The 19,351-nt window shown below is 44.3% G+C and overlaps 1 protein-coding gene across 5 annotated transcripts in view; it reads right to left on the bottom strand.

Annotated features, from left to right (window-relative positions):
• FILIP1 (filamin A interacting protein 1) overlaps window positions 1-19,351 on the bottom strand; it is a 393,141-nt gene that overhangs the window by 156,782 nt on the left and 217,008 nt on the right. For 4 of the 5 annotated variants that reach the window (XM_063916831.1, XM_063916828.1, XM_063916829.1 and 1 more), the window contains exon 2: window positions 1,183-1,461. The exons of the other annotated variant lie outside the window; for it this stretch is intronic. In XM_063916831.1, coding sequence (XP_063772901.1) covers window positions 1,183-1,461 — 279 coding nt within the window. The remainder of the gene's footprint in view (window positions 1-1,182; window positions 1,462-19,351) is intronic. 5 annotated transcript variants of the gene reach the window in all.

The following is a 19,351-nucleotide window of genomic DNA, read 5'->3' on the forward strand; positions in this document are numbered from 1 at the left end:
CCCTTAGCAACAGCATTTCGGGTTCTCTACGTATTAAAACACAACATCTTGCTTTTTACATCTGAGCAGTTCTAATACAAGGGAGATACCCAGTTCCTTAGCCTCTGGGCTTCTCTGTTCACTGTGTGTGTATTTTGTTACCCTATCACCTTCTGTGTACGTTATGTCATATTCCCCAGTTTGTCTGTGAGTCCATTTGTTTTGCATAACAGTTCAAACACCAGTACATTCCTGCAGGCACTGGTGTGCATAACACTGACTGACTGACTGACTGACTGACTGACTGACTGACTCATCACTGATTCTCTTACTTTCTGATATGTTAGAAAGATGAAATGTAAGATCGATATTCTTCAGGTGGGAAATAGGAAAACTACGTCATTAGAATTTAAAAAACCTCCCCTAAGGGGATGGAAAGGGGGTTGACATAATGACATCATTACCGATGCTTTGCTTGCACTGCGGGAATGATAACACCCAAACGGACAATTGGAACAAAATTTAGATTGCACCTCCAGTGTGTAGAATTGAATAAACTACAAAAATTGTCCTGTCACTTATATGAATGATATCTCATTCATTAATGAAGGAGATCGTTCATATATTTCAGTGTAATCGCTTAGTGTGTAGGGCCTATAAGTATTGTAGCAGGTATTGCTACAGGAGAAAGTTGTATCTGATTGTGGATCTCATTTGACTGTTAACACATTATGTGTTTGCGTTGCAATGCTGTTTGCTCACACCATTCAATAGTATTACATGCTGTAACAATGTAGAAATGAAGACAGTCTGTCTTGAAAATGTAAATGAGTGAGACAGTATATTGATTTAGAGCAGTGGTTCTCAAACTCGGTCCTCAGGACCCCACACAGTTCACGTTTTCCATGTCACCCAGCAGCTGCACTGTGTATCATAAACTGTCATATTTTAAAAATCTACAGGTGACCTGTAAAACATGAACCGTGTGGGGAGTTTGAGAACCTGTGATTTAGAGAAACCACATACATAATGTACTCTAGTCTATTGTAAGTTACATAGCACTTTCAGCCTTTGCCTTGCTGCACTGCAAAACAACAGTATCCTATACTTTGTTACCTGTTGTGTGTCCTGTAGTCACTTTGTGGGTATTGTGTACAATAAGCTGAATGCAGATTAAGAATACCGTTCAGTGATTTCACATACCTGCAACTCTCCTTCCATAACGCTCAGAAGCTTCACTAGATCCTCTTTGGATGGTTCTTGTAGTTTCCTGTTTCTTCTGTCACAAACACCAGTAGATTTCATGTGTTTCTTAACAGTCCCAGAGACCGACCCATCTCCATCTTTATTTTTCTGGGTTTTATTCTTGTTTTTGCCATCACCACTGAGGTTCTCATCTTCCAACGCATTCCCATTGTTGCAGTTGGAGAGTCGCCCAATAGCTGAGCTTTCTCCACCTTGGTTTCGAGATCTCATTCCAACCTACCGAGCAGAGAAAAGAAGTTGTCTGAATCAGGGTTTTTTTTACAATCACGCCAGGACTGTGACTGTAAACATGTACTGTTATCCCCCATTATTATGGTCTGAAATATCACCAAACATGAAGTTTAACATGTTGTGTTGCAAATAATGCATCGCAGGCTTCTATTAAGATAATAATCATGTACATCATTAGTACTGGTGTGTGCCCCATAGCACTCAACGTACATGTCCACAGTGTCAGTAAAACACAGCAACAGAAATATGCATGTACTGACACCTTCTCAGCTCTTCCCCATTAGTTGTGTAATGGAAAAAACACACATTCCCCCATGTTTCCTGCAGGGAAGTCATTTGCTTAGTTTAGCTGCATCATCAGCACAGAATAAACTGGCTGGTGACCAAGTTGTTGTTGTGACTTACTTACATGGTGAGAGGGCCTATATGTAAATATGGTCATTAGGAAAGTGCATAGCATTTCCATTTTAGGAACCAGAGATTTGCCTTTGCTCAGTGCTAGAACATCAAATAGCAAAGTGGAGCAATTCATGAGCCACACCGATTTATTTTTCTAACACAATAACAGAGTTTTCTCAAATCATCTGGTTTGTGGGACCTAAGAACAGCGGCATAGTATAGAAAGCTTACATTAATTCGATAAACAGTGGGATTTTCTAACCATATACAGTATATACAGTATGTTTAAAACTGTGTAAACCAGAAATAACTATTTGCAGATGGACAGTAAAAGAAAATAGTATTTGGAATTCTAGTCACGTTATAATGTAATATGTAATATGTTATAAACTGCCCAATCTGCTTTCTCAAGAAAGTGTAATGTCTGGGAAACTGAAATTCACTTTAATACTTATCTTATACATCAGGGGTGGCCAACCAGTCAGAGGCAAAGAGCCAGAAAAGATCTGTAGTCAAGGGCAAGAGTCAGTATCATGCGCGTGCCGAAGGCGCGCACACAAAAATGGGGCGTGGCCTAATTTTCACAAAGCCACACCCCATTTTGTGCGCACACCTTTCGTTATGACATTTGTAGGAGTATGACCTTGTGTCATAACTCCGTTTTTAGTCATGTTGTACAGTGCCAAATACATATAATGTCCCAGTACAGTGCCACATACATAAAAAAGTGTCAAAAAATGGGTGCCTCCACACTGCCAGAAACATATGTCCCCACAGTGCCAGATACATATATGCCTCACAGTGCCAAATATACATGTCCCCCCAGTGCCAGATATACATTTCCCCCCAGTGCCAGCTATGCCCCCAGTGCCAGATATACATGTCCCCACACAGTGCCAGCTCTGCCCCCAGTGCCAGATATACATGTCCCCACACAGTGCCAGCTCTGCCCCCAGTGCCAGATATACATGTCCCCACACAGTGCCAGCTCTGCCCCCAGTGCCAGATATACATGTCCCCACACAGTGAAAGCTCTGCCCCCAGTGCCAGATATACATGTCCCCGCACAGTGCCAGCTCTGCCCCCAGTGCCAGATATACATGTTCCCGCACAGTGCCAGCTCTGCCCCCAGTGCCAGATATACATGTCCCCACACAGTGCCAGCTCTGCCCCCAGTGCCAGATATACATGTCCCCACACAGTGCCAGCTCTGCCCCCTGTGCCAGATATACATGTCCCACACAGTGCCAGCTCTGCCCCAGTGCAAGATATATATGTCCCCACACAGTGCCAGCTCTGCCCCCAGTGCCAGATATACATTTCCCCCCAGTGCCAGCTATGCCCCCGTGCCAGATATGCCCCCAGTGCCAGATATATATGCCCCCCACAGTGCCAGCTATGCTCCTAGTGCCAGATATATATGTCCCCACAGTGCCAGATATGCCCCCCAGTGCCAGATATACATGTCCCCCAAGAGCCAGATATATATGTCCCCACAGTGCCAGCTATGCCCCCAATGCCAGTGACCCCACAGTGCCAGATATACATGTCTCCCCAGTGCCAGCTCTGCCCCCAGTGCCAGATATACATGTCCCCACACAGTGTCAGCTCTGCCCCCTGTGCCAGATATACATGTCCCACACAGTGCCAGCTCTGCCCCAGTGCAAGATATATATGTCCCCACACAGTGCCAGCTCTGCCCCCAGTGCCAGATATACATTTCCCCCCAGTGCCAGCTATGCCCCCGTGCCAGATATGCCCCCAGTGCCAGATATATATGCCCCCACAGTGCCAGATATATATGCCCCCACAGTGCCAGCTATGCTCCTAGTGCCAGATATATATGTCCCCAGAGTGCCAGATATGCCCCCCAGTGCCAGATATACATGTCCCCCAAGAGCCAGATATATATGTCCCCACAGTGCCAGCTATGCCCCCAATGCCAGTGACCCCACAGTGCCAGATATACATGTCTCCCCAGTGCCAACTATGACCCCAGTGCCAGGTATACATGTCCCCACAATGCCAGCAATGCCCCCCGTGCCAGATATATACCGTCCGTCCGTCTGTCCCCCCCCCCCTTCCCCCATGCTGCTCACCGCGCTGATGCTGTCTGTAAGGGGAGGAGAGCGCAGCGTGCGCATCTCCTGCCCTCACTCTCCGGCGGCTGTGTCTCTTCAAATAGGCGCCGGTCCGTGAGGAGAGGCGCACGCTGCGCTCTCCTCCCCTCACAGAGTGACAGCAGCAGCGCAGTGAGCACGGGGGATGGGGGGGGGGGGGGGGGGGCAGGGCAGCGCAAGGAGATTGAGAAAAAGAGGGCGTTTATGGGTGTCAACTGACCGTTTTCTGGGAGTGGTAGGGAAAACGCAGGCATGTCCAGGCGTTTGCAGGGCGGCTATCTGACATCAATTCCGGGACCGGACAGTCTGAAGTGAACGCAAGGGCTGAGTAAGTCCAGAGCTACACAGAAACTGCAAACTTTTTCGTCCCTCTCGGCTGCACAAGCGTTTGCACACTTGCAAAGCGAAAATACACTCCCTTAGAGGCGGCGATTATCTGATCGCTGCTCTGCAAAAAATAGCTAGCGAGCGATCAACTCGGAATGAGGGCTATGGTTTTGTCCATTAGAGAAAGATTTTGCTTTTGCAGTCAACCCTGAATTAGGCCTTAAGTTCGTTCCTTCCCTTCACTATGTGGGCAAAGCTAAAGAAAGAAGTATAACAGCAGCTGCAGAAGAAAGAAAATCTTGAGGTAAGAGTATTTAAAATGGAATATTTTTGAATAGAGGAAATATTTATTTCTTTTTATTTTTTGCTGCATGCATAGTCATCATTTCTCAGGGGTTTCATGGAGCCTTTGTCCAAATACACTGGGATCCTAGAGATGGCATGCGGTTCCACTATTGGGAGTGCCTTTTATTTTATAGCAATCACTATACCATGGTGACTGCAAAAAAAGTCTCTGCACTTTTCAGTGCTAATGTTGGATATAATTAGGTGAGGGTGCAGTCACCTTTTGTTTACCCAACTGAAAACATGTTGCCATCACTGAGTAACTAACAGGTTTCTCCTCATGTTAGCCAGAGCTGCGGTGTAGTGAGAATAAAGATCTGTGGAAGCTACTTCCATAGGAATCCAAGAGAGTTATGATGATTACTCACTCTTCCACGTGTTTTGCTGACCATTACTGCACCAGGGTGGCTAAGAAGAGGCCCAGCTCATTTCAGTAATATGGCTGATTGCAATTAATTTGTATGAGGGCCCTAATTTTGTTAGCTCTAGTGCCCACCATAGTAACACAATAAGCTGAGCACTGAATCGTCCAAGGTCTCACACAGAGTTGCTATTAAGTCATGGTGCCAATTGGTGGTGGCTCCAGATGTGAGGGTGCAGCGCAGCCACAATTCAAATAGAGGAGCTCCCCCCACCCCCCTCCCCCCAACAGCCACCCCAAACACCTCCAGACTGCTGGACAGGAAACACTGGCAGCTGGTGTGACCAGAGGCGGAACTACCACCAGTGCAACCAGTGCGTTGCACTGGGGCCCGCCTCTGTCCTGGGGCCCAAAGCATGTAATGAGTCAAAACTGACTCATTACATGCCGCTGTGTGCTGCGGGCAACCACTGCCCGCAGCACACAGCCGCCCTGAGAGGAGCGCACTGCAGCGGCCACGGGGGAGAAGGAGGAGGAGGGAGGTGGAGGAGGGAGCCGCAGCAGCGCTTTGTTACTGGTGGAGGCGCTGCTGCTGCTGTCCCTCTGCTTCACTATAGGCTGTCTTCCGAGAACAGCCTATAGTGAAGCAGAGGAGCAGCAGTGCCTCCACCAATAACACAGCGCTGCTGCGGCTCCCTCCTCCACCTCCCTCCTCCTCCATCTCTCCTGCCCGGGAATCGTCAGAAGCTGCACCGAGGAGCCTGAGCCAGCGGAGAGGTTAAGTATAATTCTTTCTTTCTTTCTTTCTTTCTTTCTTTCTTTCTTTCTTTCTTTCTTTCTTTCTTTCTTCTTGGGACTGTCTGCCGTAATGTGTAAAAATGGGGAATCTGCCTGCCGCAATGTGTAAAAATGGGGAATCTGCCTGCCGCAATGTGTAAAAAGGGGGAATCTGCCTGATGTAATGTGTAAAAAGGGGGAATCTTTGCCGTAATGTGTAAAAAGGGGGAATCTTTGCCGCAATGTGTAAAAAGGGGGAATCTGCCTGACGTGATGTGTAAAAAGGGTGAATCTGCCTGCCGTAATGTGTAAAAAGGGGGACGCTGTCTTCCGTAATGTGTAACAAGGGCACGCTGTCTGCCGTAATGTGTAAAAAGGGGACGCTGTCTGCCGTTATGTGTAAAAAGGGCATGCTGTCTGCCGTTATGTGTAAAAAGTGTACGCTGTCTGCCGCTATGTTTAACAAGGGCACGCTGTCTGCTGTTATGTGTAAAAAGTGTACGCTGTCTGCCGCTATGTGTAACAAGGGCACGCTGTCTGCCGTTATGTGTAAAAAGTGCACGCTGTCTGCTGTAATGTGTAAAAAGGGGGACGCTGATTGCCGTAATGTGTAAAAAGGGGACGCTGTCTGCCGTAATGTGTAAAAAGAGGAATCTGTCCGCCGTAAGGTGTAAAAGGGTCTCTACCTGGTGTAGTGGTGCTACTGTGCGGCGTAATTTGAATAATGGAGACTACTGTGCACCGTTTTATGAATTGGTATTATTTTGTGGCCACACTCCTTCCCCACGAAGCCACGCCACTATGTATTTTTGCGCACGCCTACGGCGCGCACTGCCCCTGTTTTGCATGCAGGGGTGGGGCTCCGATGCCGTTTCTTGCACACAGTGCTAAAATGACTAGTTACGGCACTGTTGCTAGGTATCCATTTCTCTGGCCCTGAGCAGGTCCCCCTCACCAGATCCTCTCCAGGGGTGAGGGGGTGGACTTGGATGGGATGGGGGAGGGGGGGCAAAGCATTTTGTCGCACCTGGGCCCACCGCTCGCTAGTTCCGCCACTGGGTGTGACTCCCCACCTCTGCAGCCGAAACTGGTGCCAATGGTTGGTGCAGTGGCAAGTGGGGATAATAGGCATTTGTTCTTGTGTACCTTTCACTAGTTTGATTTTTTCCTTAGCCATGCACAAGGTCAGGATATAGTTCTCTCTGCAGGGGCTAGTTACAGTGTGGGGGTATACCCTTATTGTTCCTTACTCTGTCTTGCACTGATCAGCCTGGGATCTGGCAACTTAGTTCAAGGGATGCTAATCATTCTATGTCCTTACAAATTCTTGACAACCAGCACAGCTGTTTGGGTAGGTGTGAGGGGTAAGGCAATTTTGGATGCTCCTTCTCTTTAAAGTAACCAGCTCCCACAGAGAGCATAACGGTGAACACACGAGGGCCTTATGTAGATTATATAATTACCAACTCTTGGGACATCATTAATTACTCTAGCAATCACGGGCAACAAAGTGCTTCAGTTTCAAAGCTTCTTACACACCCTGTCTACTAAAAGTATATTTTTAATGTAACCTGGATTTAGTTTCCATAATTAATGGAGATGACATGTGGTAGGTCTCTGTGAAATCACGTTGACCAGCCCAGACTGGTTACTATTAGATCAACACATAATAAGGGGTAGGGGGGTGGGGTGGGGTACAAACTGCTTCTTTTACTATGTATACTTGGGTTTTGTTGTACAAATCACTTTAACCATAACAGGGAGAAGGAGTTGGCCAGCTTTCCAGTTCAGACTGAGACATGCTACTGTAGTACATGCTTTAAATTAAAAAAAAAAAAACAAAGATTTGCATATAGCTACAAATACACAATAAATGTGTCTGATTGCACATTTATAACAGATAAGGCTCAGATTTATTAAGCCTTGAAGAGTGATACATTCCAGTGATAAAGTATCAACCAATCAGTTCCTGTCATTTTTCAAACACAGCCTGTAACATGGCAGTCAGGAGGTGGTTGGCTGGTACTTTAACACTGTGCAATTTATCACTCTCCAAGGCTTGATAAATCTTGGCCTATTGATCTTATCCATGTTGGTATGCAATGCAGACAGTGAAAGCACCTAAACCGCACTGTGCACGGGCCAAGGTACCTTTGAAATTCCGATCGCAGTGAGATTTTTAATGCAGAATGATTTTGACAGGAATAGACCATTTTGAGGGGGTAGCGGGAGTGGCAAGAGATACTTGTACATGTCACAGCCATTTTCAGCATCGCTACTGTCAGTCTGTGTGATCATAGACTCACTTGAGGAGTCCATGTCCCTCGCTATTGCGTGACTGCTGCATATGAGTATGCAGTTGCTGAGGATTCTGCGATGGCTCCAGTGGGAGTCTCTATTCTTTTCTGGGTGGCAGCTTTACTTGCAATGATTAGCCAGTCCACAGGCTGATATAAACACAGCTGTGTAGGCAAGTGCGTACAAACATGAATTAGTCCCTGTATCCCTGGTCACTGGTACGTTACAGAGCATCGCTGTCATCAAGCAGGCCACCCTAATAAAATGTTACTGACTAAAGGATAGTATATCTACATTTGTAAATAACTGAATATCACACAATCTGCTCTGCTAATGAAAGTGAGAAAACTTCTCTGGATACAGACAGCAGTAGCCTCATCAGCTATATCACTCACAATCTCCAGAGATACACGGGGAAGCCTATTTAACAAAGCTTGCTGCAGTACATGTAAGCCACATTCCTCCTTTCCCTACTGTCGGGGGTAGAGTTTGGGATCCCGACAGTCCGACACTGAGGATGCTGACGGTCAGAATACCAACAACGGCTTCCCGATGGTAAGAATCATGACACTTTTTAGAAATCAAGCTAACCCTACCCCTTACCTTCCACCTAACCCTCCTCACACACAGCCAACCCTAACCCTTCCCACACACAGCCTAACCCTCCCCACACACAGCCAACCCTAACCCTCCCCACACACAGCCTAACCCTAACCCACCCCACACACAGCCAACCCCAACCCTCCCCACACACAGCCTAACCCTAACCCTCCCCACACACAGCCAACCCCAACCCTCCCCACACACAGCCTAACCCTAACCCACCCCACACACAGCCTAACCCTAACCCACCCCACACACAGCCAACCCTAACCCTTCCCACACACAGCCAACCCCAACCCTCCCCACACACAGCCTAACCCTAACCCACCCCACACACAGCCTAACCCTAACCCACCCCACACACAGCCAACCCTAACCCTTCCCACACACAGCCAACCCCAACCCTTCCCACACACAGCCTAACCCTAACCCACCCCACACACAGCCTAACCCTAACCCACCCCACACACAGCCTAACCCTAACCCTCCCCACACACAGCCGACCCCAACCCTCCCCACACACAGCCAACCCCAACCCTTCCCACACACAGCCTAACCCTAACCCTCCCCACACACAGCCAACCCCAACCCTTCCCACACACAGCCTAACCCTAACCCTTCCCACACACAGCCTAACCCTAACCCTCCCCACACACAGCCGACCCCAACCCTCCCCACACACAGCCTAACCCTAACCCTCCCTACACACAGCCAACCCTAACCCTTCCCACACACAGCCTAACCCTAACCCTCCCTACACACAGCCAACCCTAACCCTTCCCACACACAGCCTAACCCTAACCACACACAGCCAACCCTAACCCTCCCCACACACAGCCTTACCCTAACCCTCTGTCCCATCAGCCTAACCCTAACACTACTCTACCACAGCCTAACCCTCCATCCCTGTAACCTAACCCTAATCCTTCCATCAGGTCCCCCCCCCCCACCACCACCACCACCCACACTGTGGAGGAGTCAGTACGTACATGTGTGTGTGTGTGTGTGTGTGTGTGTGTGTGTGTGTGTGTGTGTGTATTATATACACACACATGCATACATACATACATACATACATACATACATGTGGCCCGGGATGCTGATGCTGCTGCATGCCCGCCTCCATCCCCGCTGTTCTGCTGCTCTCCTCCGTCCTCCTGCAGCTGTGCTGTATTGAAAACGTCACTCCCAAAATGGCCGCCGCCTCAGAGGAGACAGTTATTCAAGATACTAGAGGGCTCTTGAATAACTGTCTCCTCTGTGGTGGTGGCCATTTTGGGAGGGAAGTTTTCAATACAGAGCTGCTGTAGGGTCGGAGGACAGCAGCAGAACAGCGGGGACGACCGTGGAACGGCGGGGACGGCGGGCAGGCAGGTGGCTGCATGAGCATCCTGGGCCTTCCTCTCTTTGTCACCATACCCTAGTGTTGTTATTAGCAATGCTAGATCAAATATTGTTTCCCGTGCACACTTTAGTAGCAATAAAACCTAACTCCATTGACTCGCTGTGTACATGTCTGTAATAGCCGGGTGTTTCTCTCCGCGTATACCCAGCCAGGTTGATCTATTTTGTGTTGTGATCTCCAAACAGCAGCAGCACAGATGGTGTAATGGTTAGCATTACTGCCTCTGGCTCGCTGAGCTGAGGCGGCAGATTTTACTGGGGGGCTGCAGTCCTGGAGCCCATAAGTAAAATCCGTCACTGGGTGGGACCCAAGTCTAAACATAGAACGCATTTATGTTTCATATATATTCTTATACACACAGCCTGATGATAATTTTATACAATTTTTTTTCAATTAAAAAAGTTGGTACATAGAACAATCACAAAGCAAATGTGTCACTATATCAGCCTCGCTCCAAAAGTTCCATTTTTCAGGACTGGAGAGGGAAGGAGTTTGTACTGGAGAGGGGGGGCAGATTAAACAGTAACCCCCCCCCCTTCCATAAAAGAAAAGTCTGGATCCATCCCTAGTTGTAACTGCAACTAGCTGGGCTGTTGCTGTCATAGCCACAGTTGCTCATTTTATGTGCCAAGCTAGTGCCCTGGTTGATTTTATGAACTAAAGTGGTGCCCTAGTTGATGTTATGCCCCATAGTAGGGCCCTAGTTCACATTATACCACAGTGTCCACAGTTCATATCATGTCACACTGTTGTGCCCCAAGTTAATGATACAGTTCATGTGCCAATGTTGTATTCATATTAACTATTAAGTACACATATTATGTACACAGTACTTAGGGGGACAATTGCAGAAACCTGGTAGACATCTGTATGACCTGGGGTCAGGCCCAGAGACGGTCCCCTAAACCTGTGGCCATCCCTTTGGTTGCTCTAATCATACAGGATAATAGGATAATAATTTACAGATTGGTTTTGCCTTGTAAATGACTGCTGCTTTAATAAAATGGACAGACTCGCACAAAAGTCCCGCAACCCCTCAAACTCGGAAGCTATTACATTTAGCAGAGGGTGAGCAACCCTAAAAAGTGCATGTGGCACAATAGTGTAGAGGAATGGAGCTGCCAAAGTCAACCCCCCCCCACCCCCCGCAAGTGTGGGCTCCTAGGTGCCATGCAGATAACCTTACACTGCTGTGGACTACCCTTTCTATTGGGTTGGTATCAAAATCCTGGCAGTCACCATCCCAACCATTACAATGCCGACAGCGGCATCCTGACGGTCAAAATTCCATTTGAACTCGATAAGGGTTTTTATTCTACCCCTAACCCAGGGTAAATGTAACAGCAGTCCAGGAGGGGGCTAATGCAGGCTTGGCCAACCTGTAGCTCTCCAGCTATTCTGAAACTACATATCCCAGCATTCCCTGCCCGAGTTTTAGCATCCCCTAATAGCAAAACTGTGACAGAGCATGCTGGGACTTGTAGTTTCACAACAGCTGGACAGCCACAGGTTGACCAGGCCTGGGTTAAGGTGACCCAGCTTATGGGAGTCATAATTACTAATAATAATAATAATGTCATAGGGGATGCTGTTTAATTACAGTGATTAGTCATGTAATATTGGTGGAAATGTTTCATGTAGCACAATTTTTCATGTGATTAAGTACAATCATGTCATGAATAAATCCGTAGTATATGTAATATTAACTGACACATTTCCTGTGGCTAGATCTGTACAACATAAAATATTGTCACAAGTTGATGTGTGCATTTTATCTCACTATTTGCTCTGTGTTCATAGACTACTTATAGAATTAAAGTGTGATCTCTCTGTACTAAAATAGTTGAGAGTCAGATTCATTTATATCTACATGAAGCCACACACACTTTCCAGCGATAAATATACACCAAAATGAGTTTGCAAACAACAGGTGCACAAGAACAACAAAAATGGCTGTCACACTTTACACTGCAAACTAAAATGAACTGGTGTAGTGCAAAGAGGAAACCAGATTGTTCTTGTGAAATATACCTGTTTCCAGTAGGCACGTAGTATGAGGGGATGCAGTCAAGTTGCCGGCTGTCGGGATCACGGCGTTCAGGAAACCGCCGCCGGAATCCCAACAGCAGAGGAAATGGCGGCAGTCAGAAACCCGAATGCAGCCCCAAATTACCACTTGGGTGGTGGTCCACGCCACCTCTGGAGGGGGAATATAATAGTGTGGCGATGTTGCCACCAGGCTCGATGCGTGGCGAGCTCAGCAAGCCTATGAATAATTTAATGTTCTAAAGATAACGATTTTGACATGACAGGTCCAATCCTAGGCTAAGACAAGTTCTGTAGCACTCAATCGCCCACAGGTCAATACAAATACAGAAACAGAGAATTTGACGGCAGATTAGAATCTCTTGGCCATCCTGCCAAACACTTATTATAAGACATGGCTTCCAGTAAATCAACCAACATGTCTGTCTGTCCTACGGCTGCAGGAATAGACTGCAGTAGGCTGTAATTCCTAAAATCGGTCACATCACAGGACAGTGTTATAGATGTTCTCAAGCAAATACGTTACTAGCAGTCACCTAATTTTACTCAGTAGTTAAGGGGGACATTTACTAAGCAGTGATAAGAGCGGAGAAGTGAGCCAGTGGAGAAGTTGACCATGGCAACTAATCAGCACTGATGTAACATCTGTAATTTGCATACTATAAAATGATACAGAGTTGCTGATTGATTGATGGGGCCACTTCTCCACTGGATCACTTCTCCGCTCTTATCACTGCTAAGTAAATGTCCTCCTAAATCTGGCAAATCACAGTATCCATATAGTTTAACACTGATATGCTAATGTACCTAATGTAACAAGGCTGTAACTTAGGCCCTAAGTCAGACCTGGATGCTGCATCGGCACTGTACACAGTGAGATGCGATAACATAGGCAGAGGTAGTCACAGGGTGGTCGGGGGCATGCCGGCGGCATTGGGACAGTGTTGTGGTGGCGTTGGAGGGGTGCAATCCGGACAACGGAGGCATGTCCGGACCATTGCTGGCGCGGGTCGTGGAAGCTGCGTGAAGTCACACGCAGTCGCTGCGACCAAAAACATGGCTGGTAGCCATCTGCATAGGCAGAGGGCTTCTCGGCTCGCCCTGCTATGCTATCGCATGTCTGGGTGTGGGCATTCTGGATCCGGCATGTGGCGCGGACTTTCGCTCATCTATGATCAGGTCTGAATTAGACCCTTATTAAGTGATCTGACACAATATAACCTTCCTTTATTTATGAAATCTTTGGCTATCCAGCATGATTATAATTCTTCAGTAATTAGTTCCACACCTTGTTTTCCCATTACAGAATTCTTTTGTTTTGATGCTGTAATGTTTTTCTATCCATGCACTTTGATTACGCTTGTAGATCATGTATCATTGTTAGAAGTCAGCTGGGAGAAGATGATGTGTATGACACGCTGGGTAGATCTGGAACTGAAAGGCATGTTTGTAATGAGGGAGTAGTAGATAGTTATGTAGACCTTCTCTTCTAATTAAAACAAAATGAGTAAAATGCGGTCATTAGACTGCTGCCAACTTTTCAAAATAATTTCCAAGGACACTCTCAGAGTAAGCATGTCCTATAATGTAAGTAAGTGAACTGCTTGGTTACAGTTTTCAGAAATGTCTCAGTTTGCTACCAGTGGATCTATGGATTTCACACATGTTACCATGTTCATGAACATGCAGTTCTATACATTATTTGTAGCAGCTCCTAAACCAGGCCTATTGAATTGGTGGTCCATAAGCTATTGCCACATTTTCAGCAGTGTGTATATTGCATTACTGCAGGGATCAGCATGGTATTTGGATGTCTGGGAGCAGAGGTAGGCCAGGCAAGGTCATAACGTTGTGCTCACTACTGAAGGGAGGAACTGTGGCCGATCCCGTCATGTGATCTCCTTCTTTTGCACAACACGGACAGGTCCCTGGAAAGCAGACAAATGGTCAGAGTATGCCCCAATGATGAATTGGATGAGGAAAGTCAATGAGATTATAATGGCATGTAATGGCATTAAAGGGGTGTATGGAGAAGTCTAATATCATGTGGAAGGGTTGATGGCATAAGCCGGGCATGTGGAGGGTTATGATGGCATATAAGGGACACATAGATGGCTCTGGTGGGCATGTGCATTGTCTCTAATTCTGTTATTGTACCTGTCTTCCATTTGCCTCTCTGTCTCTACGCCTTCCTTTCTATACTTGTCTGGACCTCTGTGTCCTTGCGATGTGAGTCTGTTGATTTCATTCTCCAACTAGGTGGCTTTATGTGGCATGATGTGGAGGGCACGGTCTATCATACAACGGACTGAGTGCACTGTGAGGCATATTGATGGTATAGTGTGGTTTAATGTGAACCAAGGTCACTTTGGCATAATATGGACTAAGGGCACAGTGTGGGAAAATTTAAATGGGGGCACTGTATGGCATAATGTTATATACATATATTAAACTCAATTAAACGCCAAATGTGCACCCGCCAAATTTCTTTAACTTTTCACAGTGTCCCACTCAAAATAATAATTGAATACCCTTGGCTTAAAAACTGACAATTATTACATTTTCTGTAACACATTTTGTGTAAAACATTTTCTGTAGTGGCCCTGTATTTCCTGTAGTGGCCTCTTATGTACTGTAATAGGTACAAGATATCCATTTTATTGACTATTGCCCCAGGCTGAGACTGAGGATTCAGGAACAGCCTCCATATGAAAGAAAAAAGAAAGGAAGCCTGGGCAGATGAGATCCAGTCTTTTGCTTTATTAGATATAGCAAGAGATGCCGCATTGCTGTATCACTGTGAATTAACACTTGAGAAACTGACGCATTTATCATGCATAAGTTTCTGATAAAATGTGGCAATAATTTTTTTTTTTTAACCTTGACAACTGATGATAAAAAATTGTCCTTTTGACAGAGAATGGGGCCTATCAGAAACTAAATAAGCCCCTCACAGATAAAAATTTTCATCATGCTGAGTGTTTTAAAGAATTAGGGGTCTATTCATGAAGCAGTGAAAAGTGTGGAGAAGTGAGCCAGTGGAGAAGTTGCCCATGGCAACCAATCAGAATTGACGTAACATTTATAATTTGCATACTATACAATTGTATGGAGCAGCTGATTGGTTGCCATGGGCAACTTCTCCACACTTTTCACTGCTTCATGAATAAACCCCTTAGTATTTAAGATGGAGATTTAGTTTTAACTGAAAATAGGAACTTTTTTTTTGGTAACACATGATAGTTTTATTTGGAGTGCTTCGGATGATATCACAAATATTACATGCCTTCCCCTCGAGTACCAAATATGACTTCATAGTTTCTAATTACTTACAGAGTCCAATCTCATTTCTGTGGGGTTTTTTTTATTTAGATCCGAAGAATTAAACTTCTCCATTTACCATGCTGATATGTGTGATATACACTCACAAAAGAAGCAGTTTTTATTTATTTTTTTCATATTAACTGCTTAAACCTTTGTTGTATTGACCAGTCTTATGTGCTTTCCATTTTTGTAAAGGACAAATAATAATAAGTTGTTGGAATAATGCACTTCGTAGTTGTCAATGTAAAAAGATTCAGAGACTGAGAATAAGTGATGAGATCTCTCACAGGGGAAATTGTTTCATTTGTTCAGAATGTTTCTGAACATTTTTCTCTTTTTAAAATCATCTGTATGAATGTAGTTCAGCACATAAAGTAAATTATTAAAATATTAATACTGGGTTGGAACATATTGTTTTAATATTTAATATTCCATTTTATAAGTGATCACAGTTTCCGTTCTTACATATTGGCTGTTAACTTCTGTTTTGCTTTAAGCATTACAGTCGGTACAAAACTGTTTACATGCTGTTTCAGAGGACATCATAGAACATATGTAATGAAATATAGTTTTGTTGCACTACCGTTTATATCTTAACCAGGGTTTTTACACTTTTGTGCTAGAGTCCAAAACATACATGACAACTTTGTGCATTACCACCTAATAAAGTACAATGTACTTTTACTAATTGTACATTTCATTTTCAGACAAAAGTAAAGCAAATAAAAATAAATTGTTATTGAAATAACATAAAATACAAAATAACTATCCAGACCATATAAATTAATGGGCCCTACACACTGCGCGATATTAGTGAAAGATACGAACGGCCTCGTTCATTAATGAACGAGATATCATTCATATCTTTCAGTGTGGAGGCACCAGCGATGAACGATGCGCGGCCCCACACTCGTTCATCGCTGGTGCCCCGTCGCCTGTGCATGCAGGCCAATATGGACGATCTCGTCCATATTTGCCTGCACTTCTATGGAGCCGGGCGACAGGGGGAGTGAAGAAACTTCACTCCTCCCCGTCATTGCCCCCCCCCCCGTTGCCGAGTCGCCCGTGTCCGCCGTTGGGCAGCTCGGCGGCGGATCGCTCAATGTGTAGGGCCCATTAGTCCTAAGGAACCTATTTATTAAAATGTAAGAAAAAGCCCCAAAAAGTTATATTCCTCATTACCGTATAACATGTCGATTTGAAATGCCTTTTGGGGACAATACATAATGCCCTAGACGCCGGTTCTTGGTTTCCAATAGGAAACCCTTCCTGGGCAAAGTTTAAAAAGTAAATTGATTGCTTGTGAGATCATTGTAATTTTGGGTACATACTGTCGAAGTCAAAAATATTACATAAAAAGAACATACAAAATACACACATATGAGTCGCTATACTTGCAAATACGCGCAGCGAGCACAGCAATATATGGTAACACACGCATTTACATGGACATGCCACAGGGATGGATTCGACACTTATTTAATGCAGTACATAATTATAATAATATCAAGCACCAGACATCATGATGATTTAAAATTATATAATGAAGTAATGTCATGTATGTGTATTATTTGAACGAAGCAAGATAGACCGGTGATATTTACTACTAAAGCAACCAGATTAATGTGTAGATTCATTTGATACTTGTTATAAAGTTGTAGGACATTGCAACAAATATTTATGATTAAATGTATGTAAGCTAAAATCACTTTTATTAGAACAATAGATATTCCAAACAGGTAGTGGACAGGAAGCTCAGGCCAGCCCCTTTGGACATCCCCAAGGCTGAACCTGATTAGCATATACAAAGAGACTAGTGACTCATCATGAATGAGTAAGTTCCCTCCCCCAAAAACTAGATTACACATTGTTGATCACACAGGAGCTCAGTTCCTGTTTTGGTCTCAGCGTAAGATGGAGTCCCAGCATGATTTTAGAGAGAGAGAGAGAGAGAGAGAGTCATAAGCATTGAGGGAATGGTATTGTATTGCTGGCCTGTAACTGTATGTAACTGTAACTGTATGTAACTGTAAGTGTATGTAACTGTATGTATTAACTGCTTACTGTATGAGTTGTAACTATAGGTATACTGTACATTGTAATATATTGAATCCATATCCTTTTAATAACAAATATATACATCAATGAGCTTTGGAACTCAGATAATGTGTGGGTGTATTGTTTTCTCTTATGGGATGCAGTGTTTTGCGATGTACAGCGCACTTTTATCGTATATGGTAATAAGATGCGCCTGGTGTCTGCAATATATATTAGAGCGGGCATTTTAAATATTTGTGAGAAAGCAATTTGACATTCACAGATGGGGGCTGGTCCGCGATATCAGGGTCTTAATGATGCACTGTACATTAAAAACGCGGCTCTAATCGACCGGCTCCGATGGATGCATCGCAACGTTGATGGAAATAACATCCACATGTATTTTTGTGATATCAGTAAGCCAATGATATGAAATTTCAAGGGACAATGCATTTCTCATAATATTTAAGATGCTAAAATGTATTTTTATTGTTGAAGAACAAAGTTCAAATAAGTCATATTGTGTTTGATTCAGATTGGATTGTTTATCTGTTAAGTAGGGTTAAAAGTACATTTAAAAGTTGCTGCATAGCCTTGATATAGTTTTTTTTAACTCAGGCCTAAAATAACTTCTGGTGCTTGTATAATGTGTGATTTCTTTGTGACAAAGGAAGCCGCATGGTCTGTCCTCCATTTTGGACTAACCACATGGCCTGTCCACCATTTTGTGTAAACCTCATGGATGTGGAAGGGGTAGGAGCAGTGGCTATTTTAGGAAGGTCATTTTCTAAATAGCTGATTTTCAGTCTGCTCAGAATAATCAGTTTCCTTGGTCACATCAAACACCATTTATGAGTTACCAATGCATTTATTTAACCCATGCCATAGTCAATTACAAATAGTTTCAGTTGGGCCTAGTGGGAGTAAATGGTAAGATAAATGCTTGGCTTGGTAAAAAAAAATTGCACATAGATAGAAAAAGGAAAGAAAGAGTTGGTTTTGTTTTTTTTTCCTTCCAAGACTTGTAGAATCTGCTTACTAGGGAAGATAGCCATTGAAATGAAAATTAACCTGTGTAACTGTTTTTTTTTAGCAGTGGAAAAGCAAATAGCTTTGATATGCAAATAAGAGGTAAGGTGTCTCATAGGAGACCAGTGAATGGTACATATATATAATATTATTATAATTATGTGTATATTTATATCAGTGTATGTTCTGCAAGATAGCTATCCAATCTGAATCATATCATTTAAATTGTTGATTATTGCTAGAGTCATTATAGATCTATGTGAAATAGGATACATTTGGTGCTATATAGGTAAATTTGAAATAACAGTATTTTAAGGAAGTAAGTGTAAAGGCACAATCGCAGGTCTGCATAAAAGTTTATACAGAACAAGTTGTGTCTAGTGGGCAATAGTAATTAGTATTGTTCACATTTATACTTAGAGCTGTGTGATTTGTTTTATTGCGGACGCAGGGTTTTGTACACGTGTCTCGGACAAAGTAAAGGACTGCGCACGCAGCGTAAGAGACATGCACGGTCGCGTGTGTATGCAAAGTGCATAAGAATGCGGGCACTAAGTACAAATTACACAATAGTGTCGTTTAGTTCAAAGGTGGGATAGTAGACATTTAATACAATAGCACATAACTATCAGATTTCAAAAGCAGGTTACTCTAAATTTAGTTTAAAAACTGTATTGCCTCTGGGGTAAAGCTGCCTATCTGAATGAATTGAAATTTTCTGTACAGAAAAAAACAAAGTGTATTTGAGTGAGCGAACGTAGGAGTGAGTGGATATTGAACCCAGGAAATTCGGGATCCCGTAGT

The sequence above is a fragment of the Pseudophryne corroboree genome, chromosome 4, assembly GCF_028390025.1.
Source record: "Pseudophryne corroboree isolate aPseCor3 chromosome 4, aPseCor3.hap2, whole genome shotgun sequence".
Classification (NCBI taxonomy): Eukaryota; Metazoa; Chordata; class Amphibia; order Anura; family Myobatrachidae; genus Pseudophryne; species Pseudophryne corroboree.